Source organism: Salvia splendens, chromosome 7 (genome assembly GCF_004379255.2).
Source record: "Salvia splendens isolate huo1 chromosome 7, SspV2, whole genome shotgun sequence".
In the NCBI taxonomy this organism is placed as follows: domain Eukaryota; kingdom Viridiplantae; phylum Streptophyta; class Magnoliopsida; order Lamiales; family Lamiaceae; genus Salvia; species Salvia splendens.
The window spans coordinates 32,994,279-33,010,102 of record NC_056038.1 but is presented as its reverse complement, the minus strand read 5'-3'; the positions used below and the strand labels follow the sequence as shown (position 1 = coordinate 33,010,102).

The window sequence follows — 15,824 nt, the reverse complement described above, 5'->3', positions numbered from 1 at the left end:
CTTTCATCTTATCAGTTTTAATTTAGTTTCTTTCTCAACAGGTGGTTCTTCTTCTTCTTCCTCTTCTTTGTTACTCTAAATTTCGTATTGAGCTCACATCTTCCCCTGCTCCTTGCTGTTTTTATTTAATCTAAATTTCCTATTGAGCTCACATCTTCCCGGCTTCCCCTGATTTTTGCAGGACTTCTATTTCATTATTTTTGTCCCCTCCTGTTCTCAATAATCTGACCACTCATATAATGTTCTTCGTATTTCTACAGTTATTTCATTATTATTTTGTAAATTTAAATTTCTCCATCTCTCAATTCTAATTTACTCTTTCTCGATTTCCTCTGAAAAAGAAAATCTATAATTATTGCCACTGATCTGCGAATATTTGCAGGGTAATAAGTAGAAGCCCATTAATACACGGAAGTTGAAAAAGTTGGGGATGATAATTGATACTTGATAGAGTAAAAAATGAAAGGGGAACAGAAATTAGGCGATACACGAAAAAATGAGGACATAGATTTGTCGCCTAAATTAGGCGATGCATCGCTCTTGGTGCTTAGTAGATAAAAAATTGGGGCTAATAAGAATTGAGAAAAGGGGAACAGAAAAAAAATATATACTGCTTGATGTTGAAAAATAATTAGAGAGAGGGAGAGGGGAGTTGAGATCGATTGAAAAGTCACTTGAATAAAAACAAAAAAAGATGGAGTTGCCTAAGTCGAGAAGACATGAATCTGGGAAGATTTAATAGATTTTAGGATGGGAAAAGTTTTCAAGGTTTTGCTTGAGGAGAGTGAAGGATGGGAAAACTTTGGAACCGAGTTCTTTCCGGCAATTTTGATTTTAATTAGTAGAGTGAAGGATGGGAAAAGTTTTCAAGGTTTTGCTTGAGGAGATTTGTTTGGACTTTATCTCCCTACTAAATTATGCCGCCAATTGACGGGAGTAGCAATTGAATTACGCCTAATTTATTCTTCTTTTTCTTCTTCTGTGCTATCATATGTGTTCGGACTGTAACAAAAATATGTAGAATTGAGCAAGAAGAAAAATCATGGTAGAGAGTAATTTTGAGTGTAGATTTCGTTGATAATAAAGTCGATTTTAGAATTGAAGAAGAGAGATAAATGTGGAAGAGAAACAAAGAGAGCTGAAATCGAAAGAGATAAAGAGGATGTGAGATGTGAGAATTTCACGGAATAGAGAGAGAGAGAGAGGTGAATGACGTGGAAGAGAGCGCTCAAATGCCGCTCACAAAATGTCCGCAGCATATCAAATCTCTATATATATATATATATATATAATATATAAAATAAAACTCAACATCAAAGTAACCATTGTTATAATTATTTTACAAGCTTGCAACTATTTTCTCAAAATTTTAAAAAACAAGAGATGGAATACAAAATTAACAGGTTTAATAAATTCCTTACCTCACAATTTAGGTAGAATTTGAAATTTAATTTCTCTAAAGTCTAAAAAACTCAAACCCTCAATTTCACCGGTTTTACATACCGCTGCTCTAAACCCCTCTCTTTGTCTCTCTTTGCTCTCTTTAAGTTGCAATATACTAGTAGGGACAAATTTAATTGTTTAAAAATGTGTGGCCACTTGATAACAATTTTATAAGTTTGAAGTCTATTTTTAAAAGTAAAATACGTGTCCAAGTTACTAATGTGGGTCAATTTGACTTTTTATTTTTTTTATAATTTATTATAAATTACTCATCTTCTTCCTCACATCCAGCAGCGCGATTGTTATTCCTTTTCTCTGCAATTTTTCACTTTTTCCTTCTTTAAATTTTCAGCCCCTTACAATCATTCATTCCAAGAGAATTTGTTCTTCAAGGGCTTAACATCAATTTCCAAAATTTTAAAAATTTTGAAAGTAAAAAATTACAAAAAAAAACAAAATTTGGTAAGGGCTTCAGCCCTACCCTCTCCCTGAGTGCGTGGGAGTGTTCATATGCATAAGAGAAATTATGTCAAAAGTTCATGCAAATCTCATCCATTCAATTTCTTAATCTAATGGCCGAGATACATGCTCATTTTATTAATAAAATTATTATTTTAATTCAAAAAAGGGTAGATTTGGTATGAGAAATTTTATTAGTTTCCTTCCATATATATGCTTCCTAAATTCAACGCTGCCATGATTTGATTTCCTTAATTAATTATCTTAATCTAAATCACATCTTTCTACAATAAAATTGTTATAGCATATATTATAATTAAATAACACGTAAATCGCTGAAATTGAAAGCATGAAAATTTTAATTTTTGAGATATACTACTTTATTTAATTTAGCAATCCATACATCAAAGCTATAACGACTATATTATTGATACCATAAGTTTACATTATTTAAGATAACAAACTTTAATACATGATGAATATGTTATAATGTAACATAATCGATTAAATAATGCAATATGTTCCACGAATAATGTCAACACAGAAAATAATATATACATTACATTTGCAATAATAAATGGAGTACAAAATCTTGCTACACGGTTCATGTTCTCTTATAATAGAGCACATCATCCCTCTTTCGACGAACTCCGTTCCCTACATCCTCTACATCCATCTCCTCAAAGTAATCAACAAAGTCATCTTCATAATCTACTCTTGTCCTCTTCGACCTTGTTCAAAAGTTCATAATAAAAGTGAGATTATAATCGCATACTGAACAATGTACGCTATATATGCGTTAAAATAAAGACCTGTTGAAAATGAATATTGTATCTACACAATAACATGAAGACTTATGTCATTTACATTATTGCCGTAGATAGCATACATTACTACATAATGAATTTGTTTTAATGTATCAAACTGGGGTAAATAATGTAAATTAGAGCACAAATAATATACACAACAATTCACAATAATGTACTCCCTCCGTCCCTGAAAATTTGTCACATATTTCCTTTTTCGTTCGTCCCTAAAAATTTGTCACCTTTCACTTTTACCATTTTTGGTAGTGGACCTCATATTCCACTAACTCATTCTCACTCACATTTTATTATAAAACTAATATATAAAAGTAGGACCCACATGCCACTAACTTTTTCAACTCACTTTCTATTATATTTCTTAAAACCCGTGCCGGGTCAAATGGTGACAAATTATGGGGGACGGAGGGAGTAGTACAAACATGGCAAGTAATGTATGCTGACTAATCAATATTGTATACAACAACCTTGAATAATGTAACAACAACTACTAATGGACACCTACAAACCATGAACATCAATAATGTACATAACCTTGCACAGTAATGAAATACGAACAAGAGAAATGAAGTATGCTTACCAGCAACAAACGTATCTTTAAAAATCGATTCTTTTTTAGGAAAATTCTAGGTATTGTCTCGGTAATGTAAACATAAAATTGGACAATTCTAATCGGACATTTGAGTAACTAATGTATATAGGAGATGATTGAGAGAATCTCATGTCTAAATTACCTTAAACCGGTCGAAAAATGGAGGTCTCAACTGAAAGTTTCTAGCCTACCGTTTTGAACAAATTCACTTCTACACCACAATTCTGGTCACCGACTGTTGATATAAGCTTCGTCTTCCACTTTTTTCGCGATGGATTGAGGTCTCCGTCTTCAGTGGATAAGGAATTGTCGGAAACTAGGATTCAATATAGAGAGCAAAAGTGGAAAACTAGATTTTTGTCGATTTGAGATAAATGGGAGAGAGAAATCGAGAGAAATAGAGGATATTTCGTTCCTTCCATTTTAAAACCGAATCCTAAGTTCCCCCATAATGTAACCAGAACTCCTAAATAATGTAACTCAGAGTATGATATATACTTTACATCTAATCCGTCCATCATGTTGATCCTAAGAGCATACACAATGGGGCGGAGGATGCGACGAACGATACATCCTCCGCCCCTTCGTCCGCCATTGTGGGTATGCGGACTATGCACATATTATCCTCCGCGGAGGATGCATCGTCCGCGGACTATGACACGGAGGATGCATCGGTGCGGAGGATAGGCCGGTGGATGCACACACTTTTCATTTTTTTCTATTTTTTTGTATTTTCTTCTATATATATCACCGATTTTTTTTACTTCATTTCACACCTTTCACTCCACTTTCTTCCCCATCTCAATTTCTCTCTAAATTTAATAATGAATTCCGACGATTTTCCATTTTTGCAAGCATAAAAAATAAATAATAAATAATAAATAATAAATATTGACAATAGGATTTGCCTTTAATTTGTGGTGTTTTTATATTTATTCTTGCTAATTGATATGTTTGCAAACATAAAAAATAAAAAATAAATACAAAATAGGAGTTAAAATTATAGTCCGCCCCATTGCAGATAGAAGAGGCGGAGGATAGAATGCTGACGTGGCGGAGCATAGGGCGGGGCTTAGAGCGGGCTATCCTCCGCCCCATTGTGGATGCCCTAAGGTTATTATTACTTTTGATTTGTAACACTTACGGCCATTCAATAAAATATATTTATGTCATTGTAACGTAGTTTCCATTTGTAGAACCAATTATGGTATGTTACGTAGCATGAGTACTTTTGTTATTAAATACTTCATCTGTTCCAAGATAAATGACTCATGTTCCTTTTTGGGACGTCCCAAGATAAGTGATTTATTTCCTTTTTTTTGTACCACCTCTCTTACTTTTTCTCTCTACTTTATTAACACTCTTACTTTATTCACTTTCCACTTTACTAACAAAACCTCATTTCCTTAAATCCCGTGCCGAAAAGTTTGTGGTCACTTATCTTGGGACGGAGGGAGTATTGTATTATTATTATTATTTAATTTACTGTATTATAATATTAAATATAATATTACAATTCATACTCAATAAAATAATTAATACTAATAATTTATGTTAAATATAATTTCACAAATCATACAAAATAAATAATTAATACTCCCTCCGTCCCACATAATTTTACCCACTTTGACCCGGCACGGGTTTTAAGAAATCTAATGAAAAGTGAGTTGAAAAAGTTGGTGGGATGTTGGTCCTACTTTTAAAGTATTAGTTTTATATTAAAATGTGAGTATGAATGAGTTAGTGGAATATGAGGTCCACTACCAAAAATGGTAAAAGTGAAGTGTGTAAAATTATGTGGGACGGCCCAAAATGGAATACTGGGTAAAATTATGTAGGACGGAGGGAGTACTAATAATTTATACTCTCTTTGTCCCATAATAGATGTCACACTTGGGAATATGCACGAAATTTTAGATGATATTGTTTTGTTTGTTAGATGGAGAGTAAAAGTAATACTCCCTCCGTCCCAAGAAAGTTGAGTCGTATTCCTTTTTAGTCTGTTCCAACAAAGTTGAGTCATTTCATTTTTTAACAAAAGACAAAACATCTAATCACTTTTATTTTATTCCATCATTTACTTTACTCTCTCTTATATTTTCTCTTTTTTCATCTCTCCTATTTATTTAATATAAATTCTTAATCTTCGTGCTCAAAAGTTTTGTCTCAACTTTATTGGGACGGAGGGAGTATATTTTTAATAATATGAGAGAGAGCTTTTAAAAAAAAAAAAGAAGTGTGACATCTTTTGTTCAATAAACTGAAAAGGAAAATGTGACATCTATTGGAACGGAAGAAGTATAAAATAAAATAAATACCAATCAACTTTTTGAACTAAATATTGATAAAACCGTACTAAAACAATAAATACTGTGAATCATTACATTATACATATGATAATTAATTAGGAGAAAAAAAATCCATGGACTAGTTATACCTAAGTGTGAATCTCACATGGTCTAGATATACCAGAGTTTCAATCATTTTTTTACATGTGGAATTATATAAAAAAATCCCTTCCAGCTAGATGTACACATACAATGTGATATTTATGAAAATTTTCTTGCATCCTATTTATAATAATTTTCGACTATATATACACAATACATTTATATATTGCAATGAGAAGCTCCATCTATTATGTAAAATTCATTGAGTACTTTTTTTTTATAGGATTAAACTTTATGATTGGTGATGTCTTTGATTATAGTAGTTTTATGTTTTTTTAATTGTCATTTTCTAATTTTATCTACCGTATTTTGTTTCAAGAGAATTTCAGTAGTAGTTTTTATATTTCTTTTTTATCATTTACTGTATATTGTTTTCAAATGATTTCCATTTTTAGTAGTTTTATTTTTTATCAAATTTAGTAATTTTTTCAGTATTAACGTGAAAATCTCATATTTTTAGGTAATAAATAGTGTATATTATGCCCAGATCTTTTTATAATATAATAGAAGTATGAGATTCTTTCCAAATAACTCGTGATATTATTGCATTTACCATATTTCCTAATTGCTGGCCATCTAGTTGAAAGGTGATTTTTATACAGATCCACATGTCAAAAATAATTGATACTAGGACATTAAGATTGACCCTTTGATTAGATATACCTAATCCATGAAATTTTTTTCTCATCAATTAGCCTATCTCAAATCCAAAAACAAATCCATTTTTTTTTAATTAGCCCATGCCATTTTTTTTTAATTAGCCCATGCCATTTTTTTTTAATTAGCCCATGCCATTTTTTTTTAATTAGCCCATGCCATTTTTTTTTAAACCTAATTTACTCTCTTTGCCAGTGCCGCTTCTTCCCCTTCTCAATTTTTCGTTCTCTTCTCTGCATCTCGAAATTTCTTTCACAAGTTCTTCAACCATCTCCAACTCTCCATAATCAGGTAGGTCGTTGTTTCCATTTGAAAATACAAAGGATGCAATTTCCAGGAACTTCAAAACCCAAAGATGGGTTTTGTGTTGCGATTCGAGCTCGAAGCCAGCGAGATCGCAACGATCCCTGCAAGTCACACAGCAAAAGCAAGCAACACCACCTCACGTAGCAGAGTAACCGAGCTAAGATAGATAGATCTGAGTAATCGAATGTAAATTGCAAAAGAGGAATTACAAATAGCAACAACAAAGCAATAACGATAACAATGAGAATGAAACTCCTAATTGCTACGGATCACGGATCCTAGCCCAAATCAACAATCACATAACTAACATAACAAAATGAGAGTGTGGTCCCCCTTCTTATAGTTCACGCAATGCACACCGCATCCACCTATATTCCTCTGTGCCGAACTCACGTACTCCCCTTCCCATGTCAGCTCGGTGCCGAACTCACGTACTCCCCTTCCCATGCCAGCTCGGTGCCGAACTCACGTACTCCCCTTCCCATGCCAGCTCGGTGCCGAACTCACGTACTCCCCTTCCCATGCCAGCTCGGTGCCGAACTCACGTACTCCCCTTCCCATGCCAGCTCGGTGCCGAACTCACGTACTCCCCTTCCCATGCCAGCTCGGACGTCCACGTGGGCCTATTATTATCCGCATACGACCCTTATTCCTTCATTCCATAACGCGGCTATTCCGCGAATTGTTGCATGCACGTACGTGGATTATGCATGCAACAATACCCCCCTCTTAAGGTTCCTTGTCCTCAAGGAACCAGGGAAAACGTGCTTTGATTTCATCCGCATATTCCCACGAAGCATCCGCGGGTGAATACCCATCCCAATGTATGAGCCATTGAGTAACAGCTTGATTGTGCCTCTTCACCATTTTTCGCTCAAGTATAGCTTGCGGCAGAGCATCCCTAATGTGAGATATAGCAGGTAGGTTGGGCACTGGACCAGTAGGCTGAGAAGCCGGCCTAAGTAGAGAAACGTGGAACACATTATGGATGGTGGCTGATGAGGGAAGACTCAGCCTATAGGCCACCTTGCCGATCTTGTCCAGAATCTGGTAGGGCCCAAAAAACTTTGGTTCAAATTTGTGGTGCTTGCCTCGGATGGACTTTTGTCGATAATCCTGCAGCTTCAGCCACACCCAATCACCAATTTCATACTCGCGATCCACCCTATGCTTGTTGGCTTGCCTTTGCATCCGGTCCGCAGCCTTCTGTATATTCATTTTGAGCACTGAAATCATTTCCTCTCTGTCCCGTAAGGCAATATCTACTGCCTCCACCCGTGAATCCCCGGGCAAATACGGCACATGTAGAGGTGGAGCATACCCATACAGAGCTTCGAAGGGAGTCATTTTGATACTCGAATGGTACGAAGTATTATACCAATACTCGGCGAGACCCAACCATTGATGCCAAGAATGTGGCTTCTCCCCAACCGAACACCTTAAATAGCATTGCAAGCATCGGTTAACTACTTCGGACTGGCCATCTGTCTCCGGATGATAGGCCGTGGAGTACAAGAGATCAACTCCCAACAAGGCAAAGAAGTCGGCCCAAAAAGCACTCATGAACGTTGCACCCCGGTCACTGACTATCTTTAGTGGCATCCCATGAAGCTTAAAGACTGAATTCATAAAGGTTTCAGCCACTTGTTTAGAGGTAAAAGGATGAGTCATTGCCATGAAATGAGCATACTTGCTCAGCCGGTCCACTACCACCAGTATGGCATCCTTCCCCTGAGAAGTTGGCAAAGCCTCCACAAAATCCATAGTTAAGTCAGTAAAGAGTGAAGTTGGAGTAGGCAATGGCTGTAGTAGCCCAGCGGGGGGAGAATTTCCTGCCTTGAATCTTTGACAAACGACACAAAGCCTCACAAACTCCCTTACTTCCTTCATCATCTTGGGCCAATATAGTAAGGCCGATAGTCTCTTATAAGTAGGCAGAGCCCCAGAATGCCCCCCTAGAGCAGACTCATGAAATACTGCCAATATCTGTGCCTTCAATTGGATGTCATTTCCCACCACTAACTTCCCATATCTCCTCAACTCCCCTTTCTGCCAACTAAATTTCGGATGAGATTCAAGGTTTTGCTGTTTTTCTGAGATAATCTGTTGTAGCTGCGGATCCTTCTCCCATGTAGATTTGATTTTAGCTATGAGTTCCAGGGGAATGATGTAAGAGGTGAGAGCATGAACCATAATTTCAGGAACTCTTGAGAGGGCATCAGCTGCTGAGTTCTCTACCCCTCTTCTGTACTTAATTTCATAGTCGAAGTGCATCAACTTAGCCATCCAAGCTTGTTGTGTAGGTGTTGTGAGTTTCTGCTCCAAAAGGTACTTCCAACTTTGATGATCAGTCACAATCACAAACTTTCTGCATTGCAAATAGTGATACCATTTTTTTCACCGCCAAGAGAATAGCCAATAATTCCTTCTCGTACACTGATAGAGATTGATACCTAGGAGATAATACCTTGCTGATGAAGGCAATTGGATGCCCCTCTTGCATCAATACTGCTCCTATTCCCACCCCAGATGCATCAGTTTCCACCACAAAGTCCTTGGAGAAATCTGGTAAGGCCAAAACAGGGGTTGAACTCATCAAGAATTTCAACTTTTCAAAGGCTGCCTGGGCTGCTTCTGTCCATTCAAAGGTCGACCCTGTGATAACTTCCACCAGAGGCTTTGCTATAACACCATAGCCCTGCACAAATCGCCGGTAATACCCCGTTAGACCCAAGAAGCTCCGAACCTGTTTAACCGTTTTAGGCTGAGGCCAGTTTTTGACAGCCTCAATCTTAGCTTCATCTGTAGCCACCCCGTTTTCTGATATTATATGGCCTAAGTATTCCACCTCCTTTCCCCCAAAAACACACTTGGACCTCTTAGCTAGAAGAGAATGCTCTCTCATTAATTCCAACACCACCCTAAGATGCCCAACATGTTCAGCTTGGCTTCTGCTATATACCAATATGTCATCGAAGAATACCAACACGAACTTCCGCAAGTACTTCCTGAATATGGTGTTCATCAAGTTCTGAAAAGTAGCTGGTGCGTTTGTCAAGCCGAAGGGCATGACAAGAAACTCATAGTGGCCCTCATGGGATTTGAAAGCAGTTTTGTGCACATCCTCCAGATTCATCCTAACCTGCCAATAGCCTGATCTGAGATCAATTTTTGTGAACCAACCAGCCGCTCCTAGCTCATCTAACAGCTCCTCAATCACCGGAATAGGGTATTTATCCTTCACAGTGGCTGCATTCAAAGCCCTGTAATCTACACACATTCTCCAGGTATTATCCTTTTTCTTCACCAATACTATAGGGCTAGCATAAGAGCTCTTGCTGTTCCTTATAACCCCGGCTTCTAGCATTTCCTTAATCATTATTTCAATAGCATCTTTCTGATGAGCTGCATACTTATAGGGCCTCACATTGATAGGCTCAGTTCCCTCCTTCAGAATGATCTTATGATCTAGCTCCCTTTGTGGTGGTAGGCCTTTAGGTTCTTCAAAAATCTCAGCAAACTCCTCAAGTAGCTGCTCCAACTCAGGCCACATTTCTTCCTTGCTTATTCCATTACATTGCCAAGTAACTCCCTCCACCGCTGTCACCACTTGGCTCATTTTTACTGGTTGACCAGAGACCTCCTCTTGAGTTATTAGTTGGATGCAATTGAGCTGCTTCTCCTTAGAATTCCACTTCTCTCCCTGCAGCTGATACAACTGACCATCTAACTTGAACACCATACTGAGTGTGTTAAAATTCCAGCCAATGTTCCCCAATGTAGATAGCCAAGTCACTCCCAATATCAAATCATAGGTTTCCAAGTTAATAACATGAACCTCAGTAGTGAATTTAGAACCCTGCATTTCCCATTGGAACTCCTTGCATTTTTTTGTGCACTGCAGTAGCTGCCCGTTGGCTACCTCAACTGCTGCGGTTGCTACTTGTGTCCACTTGCATTTGATCTTATCAGCTATGTGGCTGCTCAAAAAGTTGTGTGTGCTTCCTGTATCCACCAAAACTCTAAGGTATTTTTTCTGACAAACTCCCCTCATCCTCATAATTCTTTCCCCATTAATTCCCCACATAGCATGCAAAGATAGCTGTAAGTCCTGGGCTACTTCACAATCTTCCTCCTCTTCCTGCTCCTCAGACTCTTCTTGCTTCAATTCCTCAAGCAATTGCATCACGTAGGATTTCCTTTTAGAGCAGCGGTGATTCGGTGTGAATTTCTCCGGGCACCAAAAGCAGAGGTTCTTAGCCTTTCTCTCCTCCATTTCCTTACTTAGAAGTCTAGGTGGTGGTCTCGTTGGATTCCCTCTATCATTCTCCTTACTGCTCCCATAGCCGCCTGCACTTCCACTTGGCTTGTAGTTGGTGGTAGTCACCGTCAATGATTTGTTATTCGCACTATAACTGCTCCCCTGCGAACCTCCCCCTTGGCTCACTTTAGGCTTGCCCTGCATCGCCTTGACAGTGAGATCCTGCAGCTTGGCTAAGGCATAAGCATCGTCTAAGCTCTGCGGCTTAAACATCCTCACGGGCATCTGTAACTCATCCACAAGCCCGGAAAGGAAGAAACTGAGCGCCTGCTCTCCCGACACCTTCGATCTCGGGTATAACTCATCAAATTCATCCATGTACTCCTGCAACGAATTGGTTTGCCTCAAATTTCTCAGATCAGCTAATGGATCTTCATAAGCGTGTGTTCCAAACCGCGCTGACATAGCTTTCACATATCCACCCCAATCTGCGTAGGCTCCTTCCCCTTGCAAACTCACAAACCCCCGGTGCCATTGCAATGCCTTCCCTTCTAGGTGCAGCGCTGCTGTTTTCACCTTTTCCCTATCCTCTGTCACCTTCGCGATTTCGAAGAAGAACTCCGATCTCATCACCCAACCTTCTAGTCCAGTTCCATCAAACTTAGGAAATTCGTACCGAGTAGATCGGCCGAGATCATTTCCGCCTTCGTTCGTACATCCACCATCGCCTACGACCTCCCGTTCCTTTCTCACTTCCGCCGTTTGATTCCGTACGTTTATCGCCACAATCGCTTTCATCATCTCCTCCATTCTCGCCTCCGCTCTCTCCTGTTTCTGACCCAATTCCGCAATCATTTCCATCACCCGCCTCTCCGACTCCATCACCTTCCTCTCCGCCTCCGTCGATCCCCTCGTGTTCACCGGCGTCATTTCACCGAGAATCGGTAGCTCTGGATACCACTTGTTGCGATTCGAGCTCGAAGCCAGCGAGATCGCAACGATCCCTGCAAGTCACACAGCAAAAGCAAGCAACACCACCTCACGTAGCAGAGTAACCGAGCTAAGATAGATAGATCTGAGTAATCGAATGTAAATTGCAAAAGAGGAATTACAAATAGCAACAACAAAGCAATAACGATAACAATGAGAATGAAACTCCTAATTGCTACGGATCACGGATCCTAGCCCAAATCAACAATCACATAACTAACATAACAAAATGAGAGTGTGGTCCCCCTTCTTATAGTTCACGCAATGCACACCGCATCCACCTATATTCCTCTGTGCCGAACTCACGTACTCCCCTTCCCATGTCAGCTCGGTGCCGAACTCACGTACTCCCCTTCCCATGCCAGCTCGGTGCCGAACTCACGTACTCCCCTTCCCATGCCAGCTCGGTGCCGAACTCACGTACTCCCCTTCCCATGTCAGCTCGGTGCCGAACTCACGTACTCCCCTTCCCATGCCAGCTCGGTGCCGAACTCACGTACTCCCCTTCCCATGCCAGCTCGGTGCCGAACTCACGTACTCCCCTTCCCATGCCAGCTCGGACGTCCACGTGGGCCTATTATTATCCGCATACGACCCTTATTCCTTCATTCCATAACGCGGCTATTCCGCGAATTGTTGCATGCACGTACGTGGATTATGCATGCAACAATTTGCGTCATCGTTGGAGATGCCCTTATACTACATACTATTTCTTCTTCTATAAATTGAAGATATTTACATAATACTCTGTTAATTAGGTCTTTCTTTTCTCAATATCTCTCTATATACAGACAGACGCATAATCAATTCTCTAAATTGATGGATGAAAGCGACTGCAATAAGAGGAGAAAGAGCGAGGTTAGATTCTAATTGTTGCGCAAAAATCTTGATGATTACTACCATTCTAAATTGTGTGTTTTTGACTTGGTTTTATTTTATAATATAGTGTGGATCAGTTGACAGAATAAGTGAGTTACCTGATGAGATCATATACATCATACTGTCTTCTCTACCCTTGAGACAAGCCACGGCCACTAGCCTTCTTTCTCACCGATGGCACCATCTGTGGAAGCATACTTCTAATCTCGACTTTTATGACCCCGACCAAGGTTTTTCCAATCGCATGCCATGGCGTGCGGAGAAGTGCCACCATGTCAAAATGGTTAATTCGGTTCTTGAATCACATCGAGCCCTTTTCATTAAACAGTTCAAAATTTCAATTTACGTAAACAAATCAGCACATAGCACAATCACCAAATGGCTCGAATTCGCGCAGTTGAGACAAGTTGAGATATTGGATTTAAACTTCCACTGTATGAATATGAGTGGAAAGCGTGCGGTTGTGTTAGAAGATTTGGTGCGAGAGATGAGGCCTATGAAATATCTCAAGGCTCTGTCTCTGGCAGCTATGAAAGTCAGTGGTCAAGACATCTCATATTTCCTCCAAAATTGTCCCTTGTTGAGGGAACTCAACATCACAAGATCGTCTTTCACGTCTCATGTTCATCTCTCCGGCGATTTGGAGATTCTTCGGATACGTGGATGCACCTTTGGGAAATTCGTTATCGAAATTTCTGCTCCGCGTCTTTATGAAGTTGTTGCCAATGCTTATGAAGTTGTTTCCGATGCAAAACCAGGCGCCCTACGGTTCAAGAATGTTCCAAGACTTGCTATAGCAAGTCTTGTAATGGGAAATCTAAGATATAATGTGCCCAATTTTGCTTCAACAGTATCTTGCTTTACTTCAAATCTCCAAAAACTCATATTGTCTCTCCCACTCTCAAAACCTAAGGTTAGACATTGCACCAAAAATCATTAAGTTTTGTGAAAATTTAGTCTGTACTTCCATTTTAAAAACAAGTATCCATGAATTTGAATTTGTTCTCAAATGAGAAATCATTGGATGATTTTAGAACTTAATTAGCCAAATATCATTATGTTTTTGAAATGATTACTCTTTTTCTTATATACATATAATAATTAGCTAGGGAAATGTTATGCTGCATATTATATTTGTTTATTAATGCATTTTAGCATTATTTGGTTTGTTAATAGATTTGGTCATTTATAAGGTTGATGGTGTTGATGATGGTTCACTGGTTGTCTTAAATTTGCAGATTCTTTCAAGGGAAGGGCTTCCTTATATGCCTAATCTAAAGGAGTTGTATGTTGTAGTTTCGCGTTTCCATGCGCACCACTGTCTTGTGCCGGTAACATCTATAACATCGGCATGTCCTCGTCTTCAGATGTTTACGTTCGAGGTTGGTATATTATTAGTATAAATTCAAATTTTCGTCAAGTAATATTTTATGATTTCTTACATATATGGATGTATGCAGTTTTATTTGTATAAAATATCAAATCTTGGAGAATCCCCAGAAGTATATAAATTTAAGCAAACTGATGGCTATGGACCACCAGATGGATGCCCACACCAACGTCTCAGAATGTTAAAGTTTGAAGGATCATGTGCAATCGATATCAGGAAATTGATGACCTGTATTTCAGATTGTTGCGATGCATATCAAAAGAAAAATACTCGTACTCCACATATGAGTGAGGCTGAGGTACAAGCTCATATGGGCCATATGCAACAACTTCAATCCCAGTTACCTCATCAAGTTGAATTCAAGTTTATATAATATTAATGCACTTCACTTGAGGTCAGCAGGCGCTGGGCCATGGCAAAGCTACCCACTTTATGTGCTCTCTCTTTCCCTCTCAACCTTCTACTTCAAGTCTGTAGTGTACATATAAGCCTTTGTATTTCTTCAGTTTCACTCATACTTGTCTCTCCTACTCCAATCTCCATCACTGCTTTTACCTTCTAGTGTGTTGCTTGGTTATTTTGTCAGCTCTGAGAGAAACCCTTTTGCCCAAAAGGAGGAGGCCACTTCTTTGGTATGTCTGCTTCTTCAATTGCCCACATTGTTTTGTTCCTTCCAAGAATGTTTTTTTGATGTGTCTGCAAGCAAAATGTGCCTCTCTTTTAATTTAAATTTCATTTTTCAACTATTACTGATAGAAAAAATGTGTTTATTTTTTGTGATTCTTGATAGGATCCGAATCAGTTTAAGTAATATTGCATTTGCTTTTGCTTTCTGTGGACTGTTAGATTGAAACAAACAAGTCTTTCATACTAGATTGAATCTGATTTCCTTGGTCTTGTTCTGGATCTTTGAAATCCCAGTTTCATTTTGAGAACTTGATGTCCCTCTCTGATCCACTAAATATCAGCTTCTTTTCTTTCCCATGATTTGCTTTTCTGGGAGGTTTAATGCCCCTTTGATGATTAGCCTTTATTTGATAACGCTCCTTGGTTCTTAACTGAGACCGAACAAATTAATAGTATCAGTTTTATTCATATACGGAAGTACACACTGTAATTCCATCTATGAGATGGAACACAAGCTTTCTTCTTTATTGAAGTTTCTTGTTCATCCTTTCTGGTTGATGGTTTTTGAGATTCCCGAGAAATGAAGCAATCTGTCATATGATATCAAAATCTTGTTTTATGCTGAAGCATATAATTGGACTAGTGAGCAAGTGCACTGATGCCTTTTTGTGTACCCTGTGTAATTGATGTGATCTATGGTTTCTATAGGGTGTTGCAGTACCAGTTCGAGGCCTTGAGCATTGAGCATGGGTTCATGAGTTTGGTTTAATAATATAATCAGCAAAATGAAAGTGAAGGGTGGGAAATCAGGGAAAGTCAAGGCTTGAAGCTCTAATCCAAATCTTTGGTTTTCTTAGTTTTAGTTTCCTCCCATGTTTTGGGAGTGGCAACATCATGACATGTTATCTGAATATTCAAGTTCAAGATATCTGAAATTATTGGGTCC

At 38.6% G+C, this 15,824-nt stretch overlaps 1 protein-coding gene across 1 annotated transcript; it reads left to right on the top strand.

The window, feature by feature from the left end:
* The first annotated feature begins 12,801 nt into the window (after positions 1-12,801).
* On the top strand, positions 12,802-15,824 carry LOC121810761 (putative F-box/LRR-repeat protein At4g15060). Its single transcript, XM_042211498.1, has 5 exons — positions 12,802-12,840; positions 12,929-13,774; positions 14,100-14,243; positions 14,322-14,883; positions 15,587-15,824. Exons 1-4 carry the CDS (start codon positions 12,802-12,804, stop codon positions 14,622-14,624), a joined length of 1,332 nt encoding a protein of 443 aa, XP_042067432.1. The 3' UTR covers positions 14,625-14,883; positions 15,587-15,824.

Coding starts and splice junctions, on each gene's coding strand:
- LOC121810761 (XM_042211498.1), top strand. CDS start 12,802: ATGGATGAAAGCGACTGCAATAAGAGGAGAAAGAGCGAG. Junction 12,841..12,928: donor ATAAGAGGAGAAAGAGCGAG/GTTAGATTCTAA, acceptor TTTATAATATAG/TGTGGATCAGTTGACAGAAT. Junction 13,775..14,099: donor TCCCACTCTCAAAACCTAAG/GTTAGACATTGC, acceptor TTAAATTTGCAG/ATTCTTTCAAGGGAAGGGCT.